This window comes from Thermoascus crustaceus (assembly GCF_041956765.1).
Source record: "Thermoascus crustaceus strain CBS 181.67 unplaced genomic scaffold VTN00scaffold_1, whole genome shotgun sequence".
In the NCBI taxonomy this organism is placed as follows: domain Eukaryota; kingdom Fungi; phylum Ascomycota; class Eurotiomycetes; order Eurotiales; family Thermoascaceae; genus Thermoascus; species Thermoascus crustaceus.
Genome location: NW_027192527.1, coordinates 4,422,386 through 4,441,972, shown reverse-complemented (window position 1 = coordinate 4,441,972; position 19,587 = coordinate 4,422,386). Strand labels below are relative to the sequence as shown.

General features: G+C 48.9%; 8 protein-coding genes across 8 annotated transcripts; 3 read left to right on the top strand and 5 right to left on the bottom strand.

Annotated features, from left to right (window-relative positions):
- Positions 1 to 52: 52 nt before the first annotated feature.
- Positions 53 to 1,263, top strand: VTN00DRAFT_1601 (uncharacterized protein; the record flags this gene model as incomplete). The annotated part of the gene is made up of 5 exons (XM_069427727.1): positions 53 to 338; positions 418 to 678; positions 743 to 875; positions 947 to 1,115; positions 1,189 to 1,263. The coding sequence occupies 5 exons, from the start codon at positions 53 to 55 to the stop codon at positions 1,261 to 1,263; spliced, it is 924 nt and encodes a 307-aa protein (XP_069292303.1).
- Positions 1,264 to 1,759: 496 nt separating this feature from the next.
- On the bottom strand, positions 1,760 to 2,870 carry VTN00DRAFT_1600 (uncharacterized protein; the record flags this gene model as incomplete). The annotated part of the gene is made up of 4 exons (XM_069427726.1): positions 1,760 to 2,065; positions 2,171 to 2,514; positions 2,594 to 2,730; positions 2,797 to 2,870. 4 exons carry the CDS (start codon positions 2,868 to 2,870, stop codon positions 1,760 to 1,762), a joined length of 861 nt encoding a protein of 286 aa, XP_069292302.1.
- A 1,264-nt stretch (positions 2,871 to 4,134) lies between these two features.
- VTN00DRAFT_1599 (uncharacterized protein) lies at positions 4,135 to 5,914 on the bottom strand (the record flags this gene model as incomplete). Its single annotated transcript, XM_069427723.1, has 5 exons — positions 4,135 to 4,294; positions 4,379 to 4,626; positions 4,686 to 4,837; positions 4,888 to 5,486; positions 5,544 to 5,914. The coding sequence occupies 5 exons, from the start codon at positions 5,912 to 5,914 to the stop codon at positions 4,135 to 4,137; spliced, it is 1,530 nt and encodes a 509-aa protein (XP_069292301.1).
- Positions 5,915 to 7,043: 1,129 nt separating this feature from the next.
- On the top strand, positions 7,044 to 8,069 carry VTN00DRAFT_1598 (uncharacterized protein; the record flags this gene model as incomplete). The annotated part of the gene is made up of 1 exon (XM_069427722.1): positions 7,044 to 8,069. One exon carries the CDS (start codon positions 7,044 to 7,046, stop codon positions 8,067 to 8,069), a length of 1,026 nt encoding a protein of 341 aa, XP_069292300.1.
- Positions 8,070 to 9,298: 1,229 nt separating this feature from the next.
- Positions 9,299 to 9,902, top strand: VTN00DRAFT_1597 (uncharacterized protein; the record flags this gene model as incomplete). The annotated part of the gene is made up of 2 exons (XM_069427721.1): positions 9,299 to 9,402; positions 9,527 to 9,902. The coding sequence occupies 2 exons, from the start codon at positions 9,299 to 9,301 to the stop codon at positions 9,900 to 9,902; spliced, it is 480 nt and encodes a 159-aa protein (XP_069292299.1).
- A 941-nt stretch (positions 9,903 to 10,843) lies between these two features.
- VTN00DRAFT_1596 (uncharacterized protein) lies at positions 10,844 to 12,896 on the bottom strand (the record flags this gene model as incomplete). Its single annotated transcript, XM_069427720.1, has 7 exons — positions 10,844 to 11,179; positions 11,267 to 11,593; positions 11,643 to 11,725; positions 11,787 to 12,178; positions 12,235 to 12,320; positions 12,382 to 12,449; positions 12,497 to 12,896. 7 exons carry the CDS (start codon positions 12,894 to 12,896, stop codon positions 10,844 to 10,846), a joined length of 1,692 nt encoding a protein of 563 aa, XP_069292298.1.
- Positions 12,897 to 13,111: 215 nt separating this feature from the next.
- VTN00DRAFT_1595 (uncharacterized protein) lies at positions 13,112 to 13,765 on the bottom strand (the record flags this gene model as incomplete). The annotated part of the gene is made up of 2 exons (XM_069427719.1): positions 13,112 to 13,612; positions 13,745 to 13,765. The coding sequence occupies 2 exons, from the start codon at positions 13,763 to 13,765 to the stop codon at positions 13,112 to 13,114; spliced, it is 522 nt and encodes a 173-aa protein (XP_069292297.1).
- Positions 13,766 to 17,736: 3,971 nt separating this feature from the next.
- On the bottom strand, positions 17,737 to 19,268 carry VTN00DRAFT_1594 (uncharacterized protein; the record flags this gene model as incomplete). Its single annotated transcript, XM_069427718.1, has 7 exons — positions 17,737 to 18,035; positions 18,089 to 18,184; positions 18,235 to 18,373; positions 18,421 to 18,487; positions 18,535 to 18,768; positions 18,831 to 18,972; positions 19,034 to 19,268. 7 exons carry the CDS (start codon positions 19,266 to 19,268, stop codon positions 17,737 to 17,739), a joined length of 1,212 nt encoding a protein of 403 aa, XP_069292296.1.
- Between the last annotated feature and the right edge of the window lie 319 nt (positions 19,269 to 19,587).

Below are 19,587 nucleotides of genomic sequence, written 5' to 3'. Positions count from 1 at the left end.
CACAGTTCATCATCCCTCAGTGGTACCAATATAAACACAGAAAACACACACCATGTCTACGACGATGACCGAAACCGTCATCCAGACGGAACGTCCCACGGCCGTCGTTGCAGTCGAGGAGGAGAACAAGCCGCCGTACAAGCCAGCGGAGGAGGATGCGAAGTTCCAGGCCGTCGCCCGAGGTGATCGCAAGGGAACGCTCAAGCTGCGCGGGATCCCAACATTCACGGACCCGTACGAGAAGCGCAAGTGGATGAAGGAGCACATGGCTGCTGCGTTTCGATTCTTCGGGAAGAAGGGCTACGGGGAGGGTATCTCGGGACATATATCCATGAGGGGTACGCTTGATCACATCATATGCATACATTATATATACAAACTGTCGGGACAGAGAGACAGACTGATATCCCTCTCCAGACCCCGTCCTGAAAGATCACTTCTGGATGAACCCCTTCGGAAAACACTTCTCGCTCATGAAGGCCTCCGATCTGGTCCTGGTCGACAGCGAAGGATACGTCACCGAGGGCGGAAACCAGGCCCCGATCAACGAGGCCGGCTTCATGATCCATTCCGAGATCCACAAGGCCAGACCGGATGTTATTGCGGCTGCGCATACGCATGGAATCTACGGGAAGACCTGGAGCGCGTTTGGAAGGCCCGTGGAGATGCTTTCTCAGGGTGAGAATTCCCCTACCTTCCCTCTTTGAGATTAGAATAGTTGTAAAACTAAGTTCAATTCCAGATGCGTGCAACTTTTACGGAAAGCAGAGCGTGTACGATGACCATGGTGGTATTGCGCTGGCCCAGGAGGAGGGTGCCAATATCGCTAAAGCGCTTGGGAAAGATAACATCGCTTGTATCTTGCAGAACCACGGGTATGTTGCAACTACTTTTTGTCGTTCCTTGATCCATAATCGGGCATAGACGGCTGACAACAGCCATACAGTCTGTTGACAGTCGGTCAAACCGTCGACGAAGCGGCTTTCCTCTTCGCCAGTTTCGACCACGCCTGTCACTCGCAGCTGATGGCTGAAGCCGCCGCTGCGAACGGCATCCCCAAGAAGATAATTAGCCATGAGGTTGCCCAGTACACTGCAGACGCTGTTCAGAATCCTGTACGTCGAATCAACTGTCCAGCAGTATTTTACTGTTTTTTTGTTCTTTGAATGCGCTGACGTCTCTCCCTAGCACAACTTTTACACCGAGTTCCAGCCCGAGTTCGAGCTGGTGGTGGAGGAAAGCAATGGAAAGGTTCTCAAGTAGATGGCAAGTACTGCTCCAACATTCAAAATAAATGTCGCCGTAGCGCTTAGTAGTGCTGGAATAAGGACTCTAACTACAGACCTAAGTACTTTTCCATGTATTTGCGTACTCAACTGCATATTAGATAAAATACCGTCAATGCAAATAACTAAGAGGTTGTGTTCCAAGTCATAGTCCTTGACAAGCACGATATACAAAAAAAAAAAAAAAAAAAAAAAAACAAAGAGCTTTCTAAATAGGGGTATCGACAAAAGGAAGAATAGCTAAAGACAGAGAATACAGAAACAATGTAGCCATATAAACGCAGGTATTAAGGAAGTAGATAATTAAAGCCAACAAGAAAGATATATACGCCCTTCAGAAACACCGTGCGCTGCGGCTGTCTAGGTTCACCTGGATCTTCGTACTGAACAACCCAGCGAGAGGCCCTTCTAATAACCAGAGACGCGCATCATCACGCAAAACCAATAGTAACGCAACATTAAATCAACATCACCTACATAACAGTGCAAGCCGCTGCCCCAACCAAAGCGGTAGCAACCTGACCGACGACCGCACCAGCAACCTGGCCAGCAACATGCTTACCCAGTCCTTCCCAAAACTTAGAGTCCTTGGCTTTCTGCGGGATCTTGGGATCTTTCTCCATCCTTTGACTCGTCAGAGCCTTCTCGATCTTGATACCGTGCTGTGTCAGAGCGTTCTCCAAGGCTGTGCGATACGAGAGCGGTACTCGGAAGAGGGCGGTGCTGTTATTCAGAAGGAGGAAGAACTCTTCAACGTAATAGGGGTTCAGTGCGATGAACTGTTGACCCCAAGTTAGTTTCTTGTCTCGGATCATAATCCGGTGTGGTACTTCGTGTCGAGTTCTTTTTCATGAATCAATATTTACCGGTTTGTTTCTGCTTACCTTGATATCTCCCGCACGCAAGCGATAGTTCTTCATGATGTCACCTAGCGTATTGTAACGACCCATGAAATTGTAGTGGAAAATACCATCCGTCTGGAGAAAGAAATATGCCCAGTCGACGCCGAACGTTGCCAGCTTGAGTCTTCCAACTTCGCGCCATTTCTCGCCGGCCGGTGTCTCTCTGGGGATCAAGGAAAGCTTCCTGCTGTTGTCCGTCTTCCAAGCCATGTAGCCCTGCTTGCCCTGGTAATAAGGACCAAAGGCCAGCCTGCAGTCGTATCTTCCCTGTTCCTTAATCCATTCACAGAGCTTCGGATGGGTTTTTACGAGGTCACCACTTAGAACTGGTTGCGGAAGGCATCGTCAGAGATCTTCTCGTTTAAGGATACCCATATTTTATTGTTCTTTTGGGGATTGCCGTACCCGACCTATTTTGCCCATCCTTCCGCTTGTATAGGATCATGGCCGTTTCGCCGTCATTTCCACCCATCGCAATGCAGTGTGGCTTCTGGATGTTGCTAAACGGATCATCTTTCTGACAGCACTTCGGATACCCGCGACTGAATGGAAGTCTGGTTAGTCGAAATCCTCCATCCAGGACTGAATGCAGAAGGATTGGTACTGACCATCTCTGGTATTTGGGACCACTAAAGTAGTAGGCCTGGTTTGGTCCGAAAACAAAATAGATATCATCACCCATCGTGGAATTTCCGCAGGAGAGCCTTCTCTTTCGTAAGCAGTAGTTCAGTTCTTGTACTTGGTTGAAATGGAATCTCAGAGCACATATCTGAATAAAATGTCATGACTGGAACTTACTACACGAGCGGGGTATTCTGGCGTGCTTTTGAATCCCTGCCCCAACGCACGTGCTATACCTGCTGTGCGGCTCTGGTGGTCAGCCATGCGTATCTGGAGTAAGTATATGTATCTGACGGGCCGCAGATTTGGCGTTACCCTCGAGAAACTCATGGATGTCAAGCCATCCGGGCTATGCGGGAACGAGGATAGCCGGCGCCCACCCACTGAAGCATCTGCAACATGTTTCTTCTGTAGCAGATGGCATTATCTCAGTCAGACGCGGCTGCAAATATCACACCTCGTGCAGGTACATTTAAGCCTGTCTCCCGACATTAGATCAAGAGGGTGCAGGAGGCAATTTTTCAATCATATCACTTGCAAGAGGAGGAGGCTGAGAGAGACCTTGAATATCCTTCTTGCGATATGCAATCTCTGTTGGAACTGGGGGCCATAACGGCGGTCTTCTTAGTCTCCTTCTCACTCGCGATAGTAAGCCTTAGGTAACCTAATGGCACCACACAGAATAATTGGACTCATTGTTCCAGCTGTGGATAGGCTCTGGATCTGGGGGGCGGTCTGGCAGGTATTCAACACTTGAGTGCGGCTGAAGAGGCTGTGGGCACGGACTTACCTTAAAAGCTGTATTGAAGGAAGCTGGCAACTAAGCAAGCAGATTAAGCCTTTCTAAGCCTTTGGGGACCATTGGAATACGAGCCTGGTTGCACGGGGAATGGACGGAATAAGATGAGGGCGGGATGGTTATAGCACGCGGGCGGGGCCAGCCACGCTGCTTAAGTTAGTCAGCTAAACGGGGTCACAAATGCTTCTTAACATGGAAACTTGTAGAATAAGCAATGGCTACCATATACAGATGAAGGACAGGTAACGTTATGGACTTCTAACTGGCAAAGGACAAATATGGAGCTAGATACCTGGAACACACAAGAAGAAATATAAGTTTTAGATGCGCTGACGCAAACACCTATCCATGTCTACCTTGACATTCTAGGATAACTCGATCTAGTCTCACTGGGATTTATTTTGCAGACAGTATGTTGAATGCGATACTTAGTAGCTTATGGAGTTCTTTAATCTAAACCCTTTTATTCATTACCTACCTAATACATACCACGATTTATCATAAGGTGGGAGGGAAGTGTTCGAAGTTAGACCACTTCAATCTTCTCTATGCTCGGTTTGTCCTCTTCCGCTTGGGCAGCAGCACATGCATGCTCCACAAGGTCACCATGCATATTGTTTGTCCGAGTTGCACTTCCTGGGTGATGGAGCTGCCCAGATGCAAATATCATGTCGATTTCCTCCAACCTGGAATAATGAGAGAATATTGTCAGCGATCACAGATATCTATATTTATTTGAACAACGACAGGCACAGAATATTAGTACTTACGTTTTACCGCTTGTCTCAGGGAAGAAGAAGTAGACGATAGGAATTGAAGCGATGCAGACACAGATGAATACGATATAGTATCTCCATGAGATTTTACTAATGGCAATCGGCGTTACTTCCTGAACGAGGAAAGCAGTCAGCCATTCAGCAGATGTTGCTGTTGCTGCGCCGATGTGGCGGACGCTGAGGGGCGTAATTTCCGGTGGATAGATCCAGGGAACGGAAAGCCAGCTGAAGGCAAAGGCAATCTGGATGTGTCGAATAAGCCATCCGTGCATTGTTAAGTTGATAAGGGACTCCAACTTACTTGATAGATGTACATCATCACTATACCAGCGTAGAGGAGACCTTTATTATTCCTCTCCTGGCCAAGAGCCAAGAAGATTATCAGCAAAATCCAGCAAAGCGTCATTGCAGCTGATCCTCCCATTAGACACTTTCTGCGTCCATATCGTTCCACTAAACATATCAGTCAGCTTCAGTCAATGATGGATTCATAGCTCACCCACCAAAATACATTGGAGGAAAGGAAGCGATCAGATAGACGATTGCACCGATGCCACCCATAATTTGTGCCAGATTTTCCTCCAGTCCAATCTCATTATGCGCGACATACGGTAGATAGCCAATGACCACGGAAATACCAGTAAGCTGCTGAATACACTGACACGAAAAGCCAATAATGATGCGCCGAAGGAGCTTGAGCTCGGACTTCTCGAAAAGCAATTTCCTCATCGTCATCCGCGGCTGATCGTGCTCAAGCGCAATGGCGGCGAAGATCTCTCCTCTCTCTCTTTGGAGGTCAGGGTGATCCAACGGGAGGTCCTTCAAGCGGCATAGAACTTCATCACCTTCCGCAGTTTGTCCCTTGTCGTACAATAAGCGCGGGGACTCTGGAAGAAAATGGACCGTTCCGATGGTTGCGATGGAGAATACTGCCTGGAAGGCCACCGGGAATCGCCATACAACCTGTCCCTTGGCATAGAGCATACCATAGTCGAGCCAGTAGGCTATGAGAATGCCACCACTGACGATTGCAAGCTGGAATGCAACAAGCGCACCACGTCTACTTGCTTTGCAGGTCTCAGAGACCCATGTTGGAATAGTTCTATCGATTTTCACGTCAGCAAACCCCAGAGCTGGGTCACAGTGATCCGATCCTCACGAAGTTGCCATGCCCGTGGCCACGCCTGTCACGACTCTTCCAAGGATTAAATGTGGAACCGTAAAAGCGGTGCACTGAAGGATCGTCCCCAGGATGCAAATCCACTGGGAAACGATGATACTGAGGCGTCGTCCGAGCATGTGTCCAAACTTCGAGGCAATCATACAGCCCAGGAAGCAGCCTAAATTGTACACCGCGACTATGGTACCAGTCAAAGAGGATGACGGATATCCAAATTGCGAACGGAATGATTCGGCATTGATGATACCGGCAAATACTGCATTGTCGTAACCGAAGAGAAGGAAAGCTGCTGCGGATGCACCGCTGATAGCGACGCCAAGAGAGTTCCCTCGAATTGTGCGGAAATTCATGGTGCGCTGCGAGAATTGGAAAATGTCTCGAGCCTCCGCAGCATTTCCTTTAAATATCAATGCGAGATAGCTCGGGTATATGTGGGTTTATAATCATCTGAAAAAAATGGGACGCCTTGTTCCCCCGTGGGGATCTCGCGTGACAAAACCTAGAATTATGGTTCGCTTGTGGCTTCTCTAGAAATGTTCAAAACCTGCTCCATAAATGCGGGGAAGTGGATCAATTGACATTGGTATGGCGTCACTGGCGTGAAGAATTCATTGATCCCCTGCAGGCCAAGGATATTCGCGCAGTAGACCGACTTGGTAGAAAAGCGTCGGTCATTATTCCGAGCTAGGGTACACCGGATAAAGCATTGTCAGCGTCGCGACCTCCGACTGCCATTTTCCGCGGGTCTTCGCTTGCGGTTTCTTCAAAAGAAGTGTATCCCTGGGGCCGTTTGCAAAAGTCGCATATTCTTATCGGTCGCTGATATTATGGATATCCCAACCGCAAATCCAATACCTTCAGAAACAGATGATGACGAACTGTCGTACACGAAGTGTCTCGAAGGCAGTTTGGCTTGCGGTATTCCACCCCATCCATATGCAGCTTGACTTGCTGCCAATATTTCTAAAAGCGTTCGCTATTAGATAGAGACTACCTAAATAGCTTCCACGATCCCTAGAAGATCCTTGGATTAGTAAGTCCAGGACAATGCAGAATCCCATTCCGATGATTGGAAGACACGGTCGCCAATTCATGAACAATCTAGTGAGTAGGTACCTATATCACCGAGTTTGGAATGCGTAGAAATTTGCCGAGTTCCTGGCCAATCTTAGTTCCATCCGTGGATGAAGCGACTAATGCATGGTAGACAGACGAGGATGAACCTATTCTATCGAACATGTGAGAGGCTAATTGTGTGCTTGGTCAACGCGACGGGATGTCGGCAACACTACCTAAAACGAGTTTGTCAACTCTAACCGATGCTCAAGCGAACCCCGTGACATATATCCCAGAAGCAGCGGGGGAGTGCTGCCTACTGCTCCGTAGAATATGGGGGAGGAAATAGTAGGCATACAAATACCAGTCCCGACACCCTTGCTGCAACCTCGTGAGCGACATAGACATCCACGACCCGCTTCAATGGCGTTTGAAAAGCTCCCTGTCGAACTGATTAGCCACATCGCCTCATATATCGACGATCCCTGCGACTTGAAGGCGTTTCAGCAGATCAACCGAAACACATATGCAATCATCCACCCCTCTTTCAACGACCGCTATGACTATCCCGACGCATGGTACGAAGCCTGGGTAGACTTTAACGACTCAGAGGACGAAAGAGACGATTTCTTCCCCGAGCATGTCACGACCCGCGAAGAAAGGCGCAAGTTCATGGACCTGGGGAGCTTGATCTGGGAGTCGTGCTACCGCGGCTATTACCGCCTCACCAAGGCCCTGATCAAGCGTGGTGCGCCGGTGAAACACGCCGTTGATCTCCGCGACAAGGAAGCAGATTACGGGATTTTGGAACCGATTGTCATCGCGGCCAAGGAGGGCCATCTTGAGATTGTGCGGCTGCTGCTGGACCATGGAGCCGACATTGAAGCGAAGACATTCTGGATGGGCAAAGCAGAGGGTGGAAATGCCCTTCAGGCCGCCGCGCGGAACGGCTATATTGATATCATGGAGCTTCTCCTGCAGCGGGGTGCAGATCCGGAAGTCTACGATGAAAGTGACGGCGAGGCCCCTCTTCTGCTGGCCGGTGATGCCCGTACAGTCCAGCTCCTCCTGAAGCATGGGGCAAACGCGAATGTGCAGGACATGGAGACGGGAAGGACGGCGCTGCACAACTGCGTGCGGTATGATTGGAGCGCTGAAACAGAAACATCGGCAGCTGTGGCGGATATAGAGACTATGCGAACGTTACTGGATCATGGGACCGAGATCAATGTGAGAGATGTCGAAGGAAGAACAATATTACATCTAGCAGTCGAAAGTAACCTAGTGGAAGGCGTACAATTCTTGTGTGAGCAGCGCGTGGATGTGAATATAGCTGATCGTGAGGGACTTAGAGCTAAAGATCTAGCAGTAAGGAAAGGCTTCGATAACATTGCAAAGATTTTGACAGACGCTTCCATATCATCCTGTGTACAGGTAGTTGCATTGTAGCATGCAATCTTCTAGTCAGGCAGTCTCGTTTTAGAATTATTATGTGCTTCGATTCCTAGAGCTATCTATTCAATAGACGAGCTGTCACTGGAGAATACAGCTTAATTCCAAATAACCTCTCCCTGCAACTTTACCAGGGGTTCGGCCACTTTACATCTGCCAACCAAAACAACCAGCTCGTTGATACAGTGTGGCGTTCCTGCATCCTCACCTGCGCAGCCCTTGCTCAAGACGTCGTTTGCTTTCCGGAGACTTGCAGAATTGGCTACTTAGCCGTTGGATTGCTTACAGACTTCCTCACTCGAAATAGATCCAACCCTCCTGCTGGGTGACCATTATAATGTTGGCGAGGAAAGAAAAGCGTTCGAAGATGTTTCGGTCAAGTTTTCCAAGAAACTCGCTCTTGGTACGATCTGACGTTGAGCCTACTTGAGGAAAGAAGAACCAGCAGTCTCATAAGCTAAGCAGTCTTCCTACCTGCAATCGACATGACGACTCGCCAACAGCTCAAACCACATAGGGCGATGTTTACCACGACTTCCCATTTCACAGACTCCTGTCACAGTAATAAGACCATCGCAGCAGAGTCGAGCTCCTCGGATAGTCGTTACTTTGAAGACGTCTGGATCCGGGAGTTCGCATCCTGGTCAGTTTCTGCCGCCCGTATCGCTGCTATTATAGTGATCTTGTCGCTATACAACGGCAGACCGTTGCCAGAATGGCCGCTTGGGATCACCATCAACGCTGCAGTCTCTGTCCTTTCGACAATTGTACATGGTGGCATGTTGACACCAGTGACAAGTTGCTTGAGCCAGTTGAAATGGCTTTGGTTTAGCAGACGAAATCATCAAAGGAAGTGGACTGGAAGTGTCGGCATTTGCCGATAGCAAATATAACTTTGATGACAATGGACCTGAAGGCGAATTTGACCACTGATGAAATCTACCAGAGGCCCACTTTCGTGAGCATCCAGTCGAAGGTGAGTGTGTTCGAGATAAACACCACTGTTGCAAACAGTAAACATAGCGGATATCACGCACAGGAACATCAACACGGAGTGAGGCAAGTTTCAATTTACTCCTGAGGGGAAACACGGTCATCTTAGCATCCCAGAGTTCACCATCATCACCATAGTAAACTGGATTCCAAAAATATTCGATGGAGCTGTATATGTAACGAAAGGATTATTATATGCCGTTGGACCAGGTGTACGATTATACGCCTCAGAAATGGTGCAGGCTCTTACAACAGCACTGAAGCCGCATCCCCGCATATCGTATAAGGAGGTACTCCTAAACATGTTCAATAATGTGGCAATGGGCGTTACCAACGCGTAAGTGTTTATGATGCTCATCTATTACCCCCCTCACAAAGACAGTCTATTTCGTGATGTACATATTAGCCCCCGTCCGTGAGTCCCGTGTACTGACAGTAGATAACTAACCGCTAAGTACCAGCAGCATGCGCTTTCAGGACACAACACAAGCTATCCAGGGGAGAGCACTTGTGCCGACACCCTTCCTATCCGTCCAGTGGATCTGGTCTACTCTCCCAATTGCTCTCAGCTGCGGCAGTCTCATCCTTCTCGTCTTCACGATCATCGTGCCTCGCAAGAGGGGCTTGAGACTGTGGAAGTCGTCGTGTTTGGCATTGCTGCCGGCGCTGGATGTCGAGACGAAGAGGAGCTTTGGACCAATGGATCATATCGGCGCGATGGAGAAATGGGCAGATCGTTTGCATGTTCAGCTGTCCCTTGACGACTATTCCGAAAAGACAGCCTGGCATATCACTGGGAGGTCTACTACTTCTGTGCCTCCGAGTTTTGCCCGTTGACGGCGGGCAGGTGTCAGGATAACAGTTCCCAACAGACAAAACCGGGAACTAGGTAGCCAGTAGGCGGGAGAATCCAGCGGGAGGGGAGGAGAATTACCTGGTACAAATAAGCAGCAGAGTTAGCAGGCGGGCGGAGGGTTCCGCCGCGAGGAAAGAAAGTGGTCCGTTTGTGGGAAAGTAGCTACCTAATATATGGGCACGTCCGCTGCCTTCTGGTACGTAAGGTTCTGTCCTCTTTATCTCTCTTTAAGCTAGGCTCTTGATTTACAGCCGATCCAGTGGAATGAAATGTAGTTCTTGAATGTCCTCTTTTATATATATATATTTATATATCTGGGTCTCATATCTACCTATCTTATCTCCTTTCGGGTTGAAGATTTACACGTAATTACCTTTTTTCGGAAATGAAATTCAGCATTTATTTATCTCACTGCTGCAATCTTCGCTGCTTTGTTTATACAAGGAACAACGTGTCTTTCCAGCGCGAACTAAGGACGTCAGAATAAGTAAATAAGTATCTCGAGAGGAATACCAAGGCATTCTTTCTGTACAGACGGTGTGTCCATCCAGATGACACTCAGGCAACGAGGTACCTCTCCCTCTCCATCTTTCTCTCTTATTTTTTTCTTTTTGGCTTATACTTCACGTGAGGATTGGCCGCGTTTTAGTTGTAAAAAGAAAAAATAATTCTGGATATCAGATCGTGAATCGTTACAGCATATTCTGTAGCTACCTAGCAAATCCACTAGCTACATCATTCCCTATTGTGTTATGCAATGCATAAATTTTATCATTTACTGTACCTGCAAGTCTCCCCGCGTAGGTAGTGCATACTTGCAACATTAAACAACATGATAATAATAGTCCTCCTCTACACGTAATTGTCATGACCAAGTTTCCTCTAATCTTCTTGTTCTCAGTATATATTATCATCCTCCAACTTACTGACTATTCCCCCTCGTATCCAGCGTCATGGCAGGCCTATCCTCATGCACATGCAAGGCCTTACCCGTCTCGGGGTCCACGACGCTATTCTTCCGGCTATTCGACGCCTGGACGAGGGCCGGGTTTTCCGCCTTGAGACGGGCGAAGGTCCGCTCCGCGTCCCAGTTCCAGGGCGTTTCGGCCGCGAAGAGCAGGTCCATGTCCTCGAGGGTGCGCTGGTTGCTCTCCGGGTAGAGGGCCCAGACCATGGGGATGGTGATGACGTTGCTGATGGCGAAGATGTAGAGGGTTTTCTCGCCGATGGAGCCGAACATGACGGGGCAGAGGAGGGTCTTGGTGATGAGAAAAAGGTTATATGTTAGCGTCACTGAGTGGGAGAATAGAATGTGAAGGGCGGGGGGGGAGGGGGGGAAACTCACCAGCCAGCCGTTTCCGATACTCCAGCCAACCACACCCCATGCGTTGCCGCGGGCACGCACGGCCAGAGGGAAGATCTCAGCAGGATACAGCCACGGCACGGTCAGCCAGGTGGCTCCGAACACCGACGTGAAGATAAAGATCATCGAGGAGGCCGCGGCTCCGTATTGGAATGCCTTGTGCGTGTCACCTGCCGCGGTGGCGTTTATGCCCAGACGAGAGAAGCCTCCGGCCAGGAACATGGCGATGCCTTGTGCGACGGAACCCCAGTACAGGGTCCATCGACGACCGATACGGTCCAGGGTGAAGACACAGATAAGGGTAGCAAACTGGTGGATGTTAGTAACTGTCTCACTGTTGGTTCTGTCGACAACATACCATATAGAAAATATTGTTCAGGCCGCTGATCCATTGGCTCTTTTCAGCGTCAAAGCCGGCGATACGGAAAATAGTTGGTGCATCTAGCAGATTCGGTCAGCGTCAAACAACAAAGTAAATTCTAGGAAGACAGGGACCCAGTACAGATAGTGACACCAGCAATACCAACCCACTCCTGCATGATCTGGAGCCAGATAACCAGCTGAACGCGACGGCCAATGTGGAGTTTCCCAGACTTGTACCCGAACAGCATGGCAAGGTATGAGTTGCTGTGGGAAACAGTCTTCTCGAGTTCCGCAATATTCTGAATGTCGCGGAACTCCGCATCGGCCCTGATCGCATCTTCGCCCTGATTTCCGCGCAGACGGCCAAGGATATAGCGCGCTTCCTCCTCACGACCAACCTTGACGAGCCACCGAGGAGACTCAGGGAAGAACCAGACAATGCCGAAAAGAATCAGCAGGGGAATTATCTGGAAAGCGATAGGGAACCTCCACCTAACGGGAGACGCTCCCCCGTCAATGAAGGACAGGCCACTGTAGCACAGTCAGAATAGCATCTCACAAGCGAATGGCGGTCTGGCATCACGTACAACTCGAGCCAGTATGCAATGACGACACCGAAGATGTTCAGTGTAAATTCGATCGCGATAAACTGCCCTCGAGAGGTATGCTCTGCCTGTCATATACGTTAATGAAACCCATAGGCCTGCACCTCGAAAAAGCAACTGATGCCTTACTGTTTCAGTAGCCCACACAGGCACAATGGCATTGAGAATTCCAGTTCCAATACCATTGATGAAGCGTGCTGCTGTTGTTAGTTTCCGCAAAAGATTTCTGTATCTCCTGGCTTACCGCAAATCATCCAGTTGTGATTCTGCGCAGAACACTGCAACGCCGCACCAAAAATTGCCCAAGCACATCCCGCAGCGATGGACTTGATTCTTCCAATCCGGTCACCGATCCAGCCACCAAAGAGTGCACCGAACAGCGTTCCAAGGTAGTAAACAGACACAATGCCTCCCTGCAGCAGACTATCCGTGATAACCGGGGTATTTGGTGTTCCATTTATCGTCTCGGTGTGACCAAAGCCCATGAGATCGATATAATCTTTGGCATTGTTCACACCTCCCATCATTCCCTGGTCGTAACCGAAGAAAAGAATGGAGAGTGCGGCCACACAGTTGATCGCAATGAGAAGGCTACGCTTCTCAAGTTTGTGTGCGATATTCCATGAGGGAATTTTGTCACTCATGTTGAGGAGCTGGCAGTCGTGCTCTCTGTATACTGGCTGACGGAATAGATATCGAGAAAGTAAGCTTCAGCGGAAGAAGAGCTTACACGGACAAAAGAGATGCTGTTTTCCTCTCAAACCGATATTCTAAGCTTCAGAAGATGGGCCCTGCTCGACGGGCCGGTCCGACAATGCAACAGACCTCTCCGGTCTTTGCTTGAGATCGCTGCGGCAGCTTACATGGTAGAAGCATCATGGTGGTGGCCGCCCCGGCCTTTTAAGGCGGAGAAGCATGCAAGGTCTGCAAATCCATCCTCGACACGCAACGGTCCGAGTTTATTTCGGCCATCGAGACTAGACCCGGACAGGGCATAGAGATGTTGATCTGCATGCAGTCCGAAAGAGCTTTCCGAGAGAACATACTTGAAGCGGTTAGACACTGACGGCAAAGCACAGGAACCGCCAGGATGGCGAAACCACGCGACTGGACGATCCTGCCCCGTGGAGGAACCTGGAGAGCGCATGTCGGCCGTGCTTCTCCACACAGCGGATTGGCGGGGAGTCGGCTCGTTGGAAAAGCTGTGCACTGGGCCCCGGAGAAAGACCGAATCCAGTAATCCGACGATTATTGGAGGATGGGAATCCCCGGCCGGGAAATGTCTGGCGACAGCAGTCGTTTTGCCTTCCAGAATGACAGGTGCAATTAATGCGAAGACAAACACGAGGATTTTAGGGGTCTAGCCCCCGAGAACCATGGTTAAATTTAGCCTAATATGCAGGTTAGCTCCGTGCAACATTTTTATACCCGAGAAAAAGATCCATGTCGATCCGTGTGTATCTTCAGGAAGCTGACATGATTCACGACTTACCGCAAAGATGATCATATTCATTGATCACGCTGCATCTTCCTTGTCTTCTATGGAGTTCACAACCTATAATCGTAGAGGAACTTGGCGATAATGCATGTCGAAGCATCTCTCCATCTCCATGGGGACAGGGATCGCGGGGAGCCTGGGGTGCGCGGGACAAGCTGGGGGCGGAAAACCCCGAACGTTCGCCTAAAAGTCGGCTTCCCTTCGCCGCAACCCACCGGGCCGGTCCCCTGGCATGCTGGCTTTTCCTTTCTTCCCAGCACCCAACCATAAGTAACCTGAATACAGTGTTGAATATCGGTTCATTCATGCAATTGGTTCAAGCTTTTAAGCAGCCGCAGCTAGTATTCATTGATGAGAGTAAGATTTACTTTGCTGGATCCAGGTACGCACGGTACTCACACATCCCGCCTTTTTATCCTCTGGCCTTGGCTCTTCCCCCTTCATCGATAGTCTGGACCGCCCAGTTTTCGAGATCACATGGACATGTCCCGCAAGGAGTAAGTGACTTGGCCTCATTGGATTCTTGCAAAATGTGGCGGCTTGGTGGGTCCCCTGCCCCTACTAAATATATTTTACCATGGCTTAGGTGCGCCTACAGTTCGTGTAGTGGCCATCCGGAAGCTATAAAAGAGGTATAGCATGGTCAAAGCACTGCGGAGTATTGCCTATGAGCCTATCCTAAAGCCATGGGAAGGGGTGAAGGGAAGATCCATTCTTGGACAGGGTCCTGCCATGAATTTTGCCTCTTTGACAGCTTCAGAATCTCTGCGTAAAGATTTTAATAACAATCTCGAGAGGTTCAAATAGATATAATAAAGGAAATGGATATTCTCTTCGAACTATCTGGTCTAGATTCCGGAATCAGGCATATAAGCCATGCAACGGACCTATGCAGGTGATCTTTCACTGCACTGGGATGGCTGCATTCAACAAGTTTTAGAGACAATGACGGTTTCAAGTGAATTGACAACTAACTGTCTTAATATAGTACTTCAGCATTTCAGCATTGCTTGAATTCGAACATAACAAAGGGCTTTACACTGTTTCTACATTGGAGTAGCAATCGATATGTGCTGTCTTGTACTTCCTTCCTTGCTACCTTCATAATATCGTAATACATGACATCAACTTCAAATGAAAGCGGTTTTAGATGGTTGGAAACTTCCCAAAATTCACCTTGCCTGTTGAAATTCCCCATCACCCCACGTCTGCCCCCTATATTAACCACCTCCCACCCCATTAGAACCTGAACATTTTCCATATCTTGACAATTGTCTCTGCTCTTACAATATCGGTACCTATTCTCACGTGTCCGGGATGGTAAGACCATCTCCGGAGGTTGGTAGTACCATGGGAGAATGCACATCTCTTGCTCTTCATGACTTTAGTGCCTACGGCATGCAACAACCACTCTAAATAACATGTAGTTATAGCCTTTAGGCTGGCTATACCTTTTAAAATATGAAGCACGTGCCATATCTAATTTAAGGCCTTGTCTTTATAAGAATATATTCACTGTGTCTGTTTGCTATTGTTGACAATTTTGACTGCCAAAAAGTTAGTACAGTAGCTACAAAGTTCCAATTTTGTGGAAATGGTCGGGAAAAAACCTGGTTAGTACTGTACTGGTCCTCATGAATTTCCCCCTTCTCAGTCTGGTATGGGGTTTCCAGGTCTGTTCACTGACAATCATATCACTTAGCCTTTTATAGTCTAAATTATGCAGCTATCTCCCCTCCCCACCCATGTCTGCAAGTCATTAAAGTCAACTACTATATAGATTCCCAAGTTCAACATTCTGCGTTTTGTTGTTGCAATTTTTTATACTCGCTTCCAGAGATGCTGTCTCTTCAATCCATGTGTACAAAGATGGCCAGCTTACATGGGTCATGGTTCTTGAAGGACGGAAGATAGAATCCTCACCGATGATTCTTCTGCTACGAAGTATATCTACCTATGTCTATAGTGTCAAAAGTACAGTTGTGAACCAGTCGCTGACGTACGGCAGATAGCGCCCCTCCTGCCCCCAGCACTTCTGCGTCTTTTGAGTTGATGCATGCTAGGGGCGGAGATTTAGACGTACAGTGTGCCGCCCCGAAGTTTATAGATAGAGCTGCCCCTGTCCAGTGACTCTTTCTATTGAGCGGACTGGAACAGGGTAAGGAGGTCGGTATAGCCCCGAATCAAAAATCAACTTCAAAATATATGAAGATTGGCAATTGCAAGACAAAGATGCTTGCCCACCCAAACACACAAAGCTTCTTTATTCACCAAAAGTATGAGGCCCTTAAGGGTTCCAACATATCTGCCACGAGATGACAAGATCGGTGCGCCATCCGGGAATGGAATTCCTTTTGCAGGTACCCTTGCCTGGCAGACACTTATGATGACATCAAGAGCCATGATCCCAGATATAAAATACCGTATGATGATCCATACCTAGACCCCACAAATTGCTCAGCTGATTCTGACACTGGGTAGTTCTGACACATGTCTCTGCACCGACATGGGAGCTTTACTATATAGGAATATATCATCGGAGAAAGTGTGGCATATCTACCTTAAAGGCTGCCTCATACATGGCAGAATGCCGCGAGCCTTTGTTGCCCTCGGCTCAATCAGAGTTGATGTGATCGATCCAGCAATTCTTGCAGATCTTTGCAAACTGCAAGATCTATATGCACCAGAGCCCTCTGTCCAGACCAGTGCAGCTTCCAGTAGCCATAACATTCAATGACCTCCTTGAAAGCAACCACATCTGGATGACCCACCTTCTGACAACAATGACAATCAGGCTGCCCCTCCAGATATGGAACAAGCTGGGCATTTGGGAGATGGCTGTTGCCCACAAGGCCTAGACTGGAGTCCAAGCTGCGGCGATGAGATGTGCCCTGTGGCTGTGAATGCTGCCACTGAAGCGACCTATATCAGTATTCCTGTACCGGAATTCCAAAACGAATGGGTGCTGGTCCCCCCGCTACGACCCCGATACCAACAAGGAGGTATGGAGGGTCAAGGCAAGAACGGAGGTCATATGGTACACCAAACACCGCGGGAAATACTCCCTGCTGATTGCCGATGAAGCCCAGAAGGTGAGAAATCCAGGTACAGATACCTGGAGTGTTCTCTGGGTCCATCGTGGTTTGCCACATTTCCCAACTCAGGTCTCTTGTTGAGAGCGCAAGATTCTCCCCGGCCCTTGCCTCGTTGCTCATGGATAACTGTCCTTTGATTCCATTTAGATGGATGTAGTGGCCGCTTAGATCATCCAAGTCAGTAGCGTCCACGTCCACGCAGATGGAGGCTGATTTATATCTGTATTCTTCCCCGAAGACTAAATGTGACCCAATCCCCTCCTCTCCCTCAGCCCGGTAACTCCCGCCCCCTTCTCTACCTGGTAACCCGGCGCCCTCCCAGCCCGTTTCCGGGATATATTCTACTCTCGCACTTCACCTGACAACAAAGAACCCCGGGGATGGCCTAGCGGTTAAGCTCCCACTGGGCTGGGTGACCTTGTCCCTCCTCTCTCTCTTCCCTCTCTTGCCCCTTGGTCACTCAAGGCCCCGGGCTCAATCCTCACTTTGGTCGAGGTGCAGCGGTGAGATTATTATCGATACTGCTAGCATCCTGGCGGCCACTAGGTGAGGATCCAAACGAAGTAAAATACCTGCCCGCCAAAAAGCATAGGCGGAGGTTTTCGTAGCACTCCCTGCCCTGTAGTACAGGGAAGGGGGTGTGAGCTTTTTTCCGTCTCCCTTAGATGGAATTTTACAATGGTGTTGTTATTGACGCTTTTTGGTGATTTTTATTCCCCTTCATTGCTATGGTATGATATTCCAACAGCGTAGGGACGCGTCGTCTGGCTATCCTTAAACAAATTCTTATAATCCGCGTAAATAAAACTGACTTTATTTCACTTTTCTCACAGAACCTCTCCTTCTCTACCACAGGGCAAATGATCGACTCGCTGAGAGTCCACAATCTGTCTACAACTCCGTCTTGCTCGTGACCTTTTTCGAACCCCCACGGCCGCTGTGCGTCGTCCTCCCGACGTATCCTTCAACAGGATATAACGGGTTTCCAACCATCAGCCCGAAAACTTCGTATATCAGATCCGCGGCTGCCCAGGCTGTCGACTCTCCTGCATCATCGTACGGTGGCGCTACCTCGACCACGTCGGCACCGACGATGTTGAGAGAAGTCAACTTCCTCAAAATCGCCTTCAGTTCACGGGTTGTCCAACCACCTGGTTCTGGGCATCCTGTTCCAGGAGCAAGACCGGGCTCTATGACAATGTTAGTATGGAACATGGTGAGATGGCTTTGATCAGGTTCTTACCAAGCACATCAATGTCAATACTGAGGTACACAAGCCTGTCTCCAACTACCTCCTTGATGCGTTCCGCAACGCCATTCACACCAATCTCATCCAGTTCTAATAAATTAGTCATGTTACGAGAAGAGTAATTTTAACTGTGAGCATACCTTCAGTCTCAATGTACTGGAAGTTTTGCTTGGCGTCTTCTTCGTAATCCCCGTAGTCATTGCCGAAAATGCGAGTTCGAAGACCAGCATGGATGTTCCCTTCCTTCGCAATGAGGCCTTCATTATGCGCGATCCAAAACTGTACCCGTTAGAAGAATATAGTAGACGAATATATGGTATACTAACCATCGACCCGTGGTTGTAGTCGGATTGCTCTGAGCTCCATGGTCCAGCCAAGGACGAAGGTGACCATCTACTTGCGTTAGAAAATATGTAACGGTTTTTAAACAGAGTACTCACGTATCAAGATGACTGTCAAAATGCAAAACGCTAATCGGTCCATAGATCTCGTTCAGTGCCCTCAGAGCTGGTAGAGCAACAGAATGATCGCCACCCAACGTAACCAAACGAGGATGATAAACGCCATCCTTTCCAAGCACCTTAGGGGCTGGGGAGTTCGGCTGTGTCTTTGCTGGCCGGCGAAGAAGGTCACGGTATGCCTCTGTCATCTGTCTGAAGGCAACGGCGTTGTCACTTTTGCTATCGTCAGCGATTTTACTCGCAGAAAAGCAGGATAGGCAATTATCATCCCATACAATGGAGTCACCGGGACATCTCCACAGTCAAGGAACGTAGCCCAGTTCTGGTATGGATTGATTCCTTGCGCATGGTTGAATCCTCTTGCAGGAAGTTGCCGTTGACTAGCACTACGAATTGCCCTAGGTCCGAATCTCGCGCCTGATGAAGAGGCTTTCTTAGCAATAATGACAAGGATTTGGAACTATAAAAACTCCCGTACCTGGACGATATGCCACAGAGGTATCAAAGGGCACACCAATGACAGCAAGGTCGAATGGTTCCTCTTGCTCGACAAGACATTGCACGTGAGGCAGATGGGCAAAGGTCTGAATTCCCGTGAAGCTATACCCAGACTTCCACCGGGATACAGTATCCTCGCTGATAGGCTTTTGAGCTTTATGCCCCAGAGCCACCCCAGCCAAAGACGCAATAGACAAGAGCGTAGAAGCGAGCATAGTGGAATCGACGCAGCTTCACCGGATGCTGCCAGGGAAATGATAACGACCTTGGAGAAGACATTTTCGGCGCTTTGAGATCTTCTTTAATTCCATGAGATAAGGAATCTTTTTGGCCATACACCGCAAATCAGGATACCGCGTGATGCGTTAGTTGTTGTTCGCTCCGCCGATGAGACGTGGCCGGCGTATCGGGCGGGTTTTGCACGACCGCCGCGGATCTCGCCCTAAGGCAGCGTGAGGGTTCCGTAGACTTTACTCCATTCTACCAAATCATGCATGCCATCTGTCCTTACGATTATCAAGAACCCCACTGGGT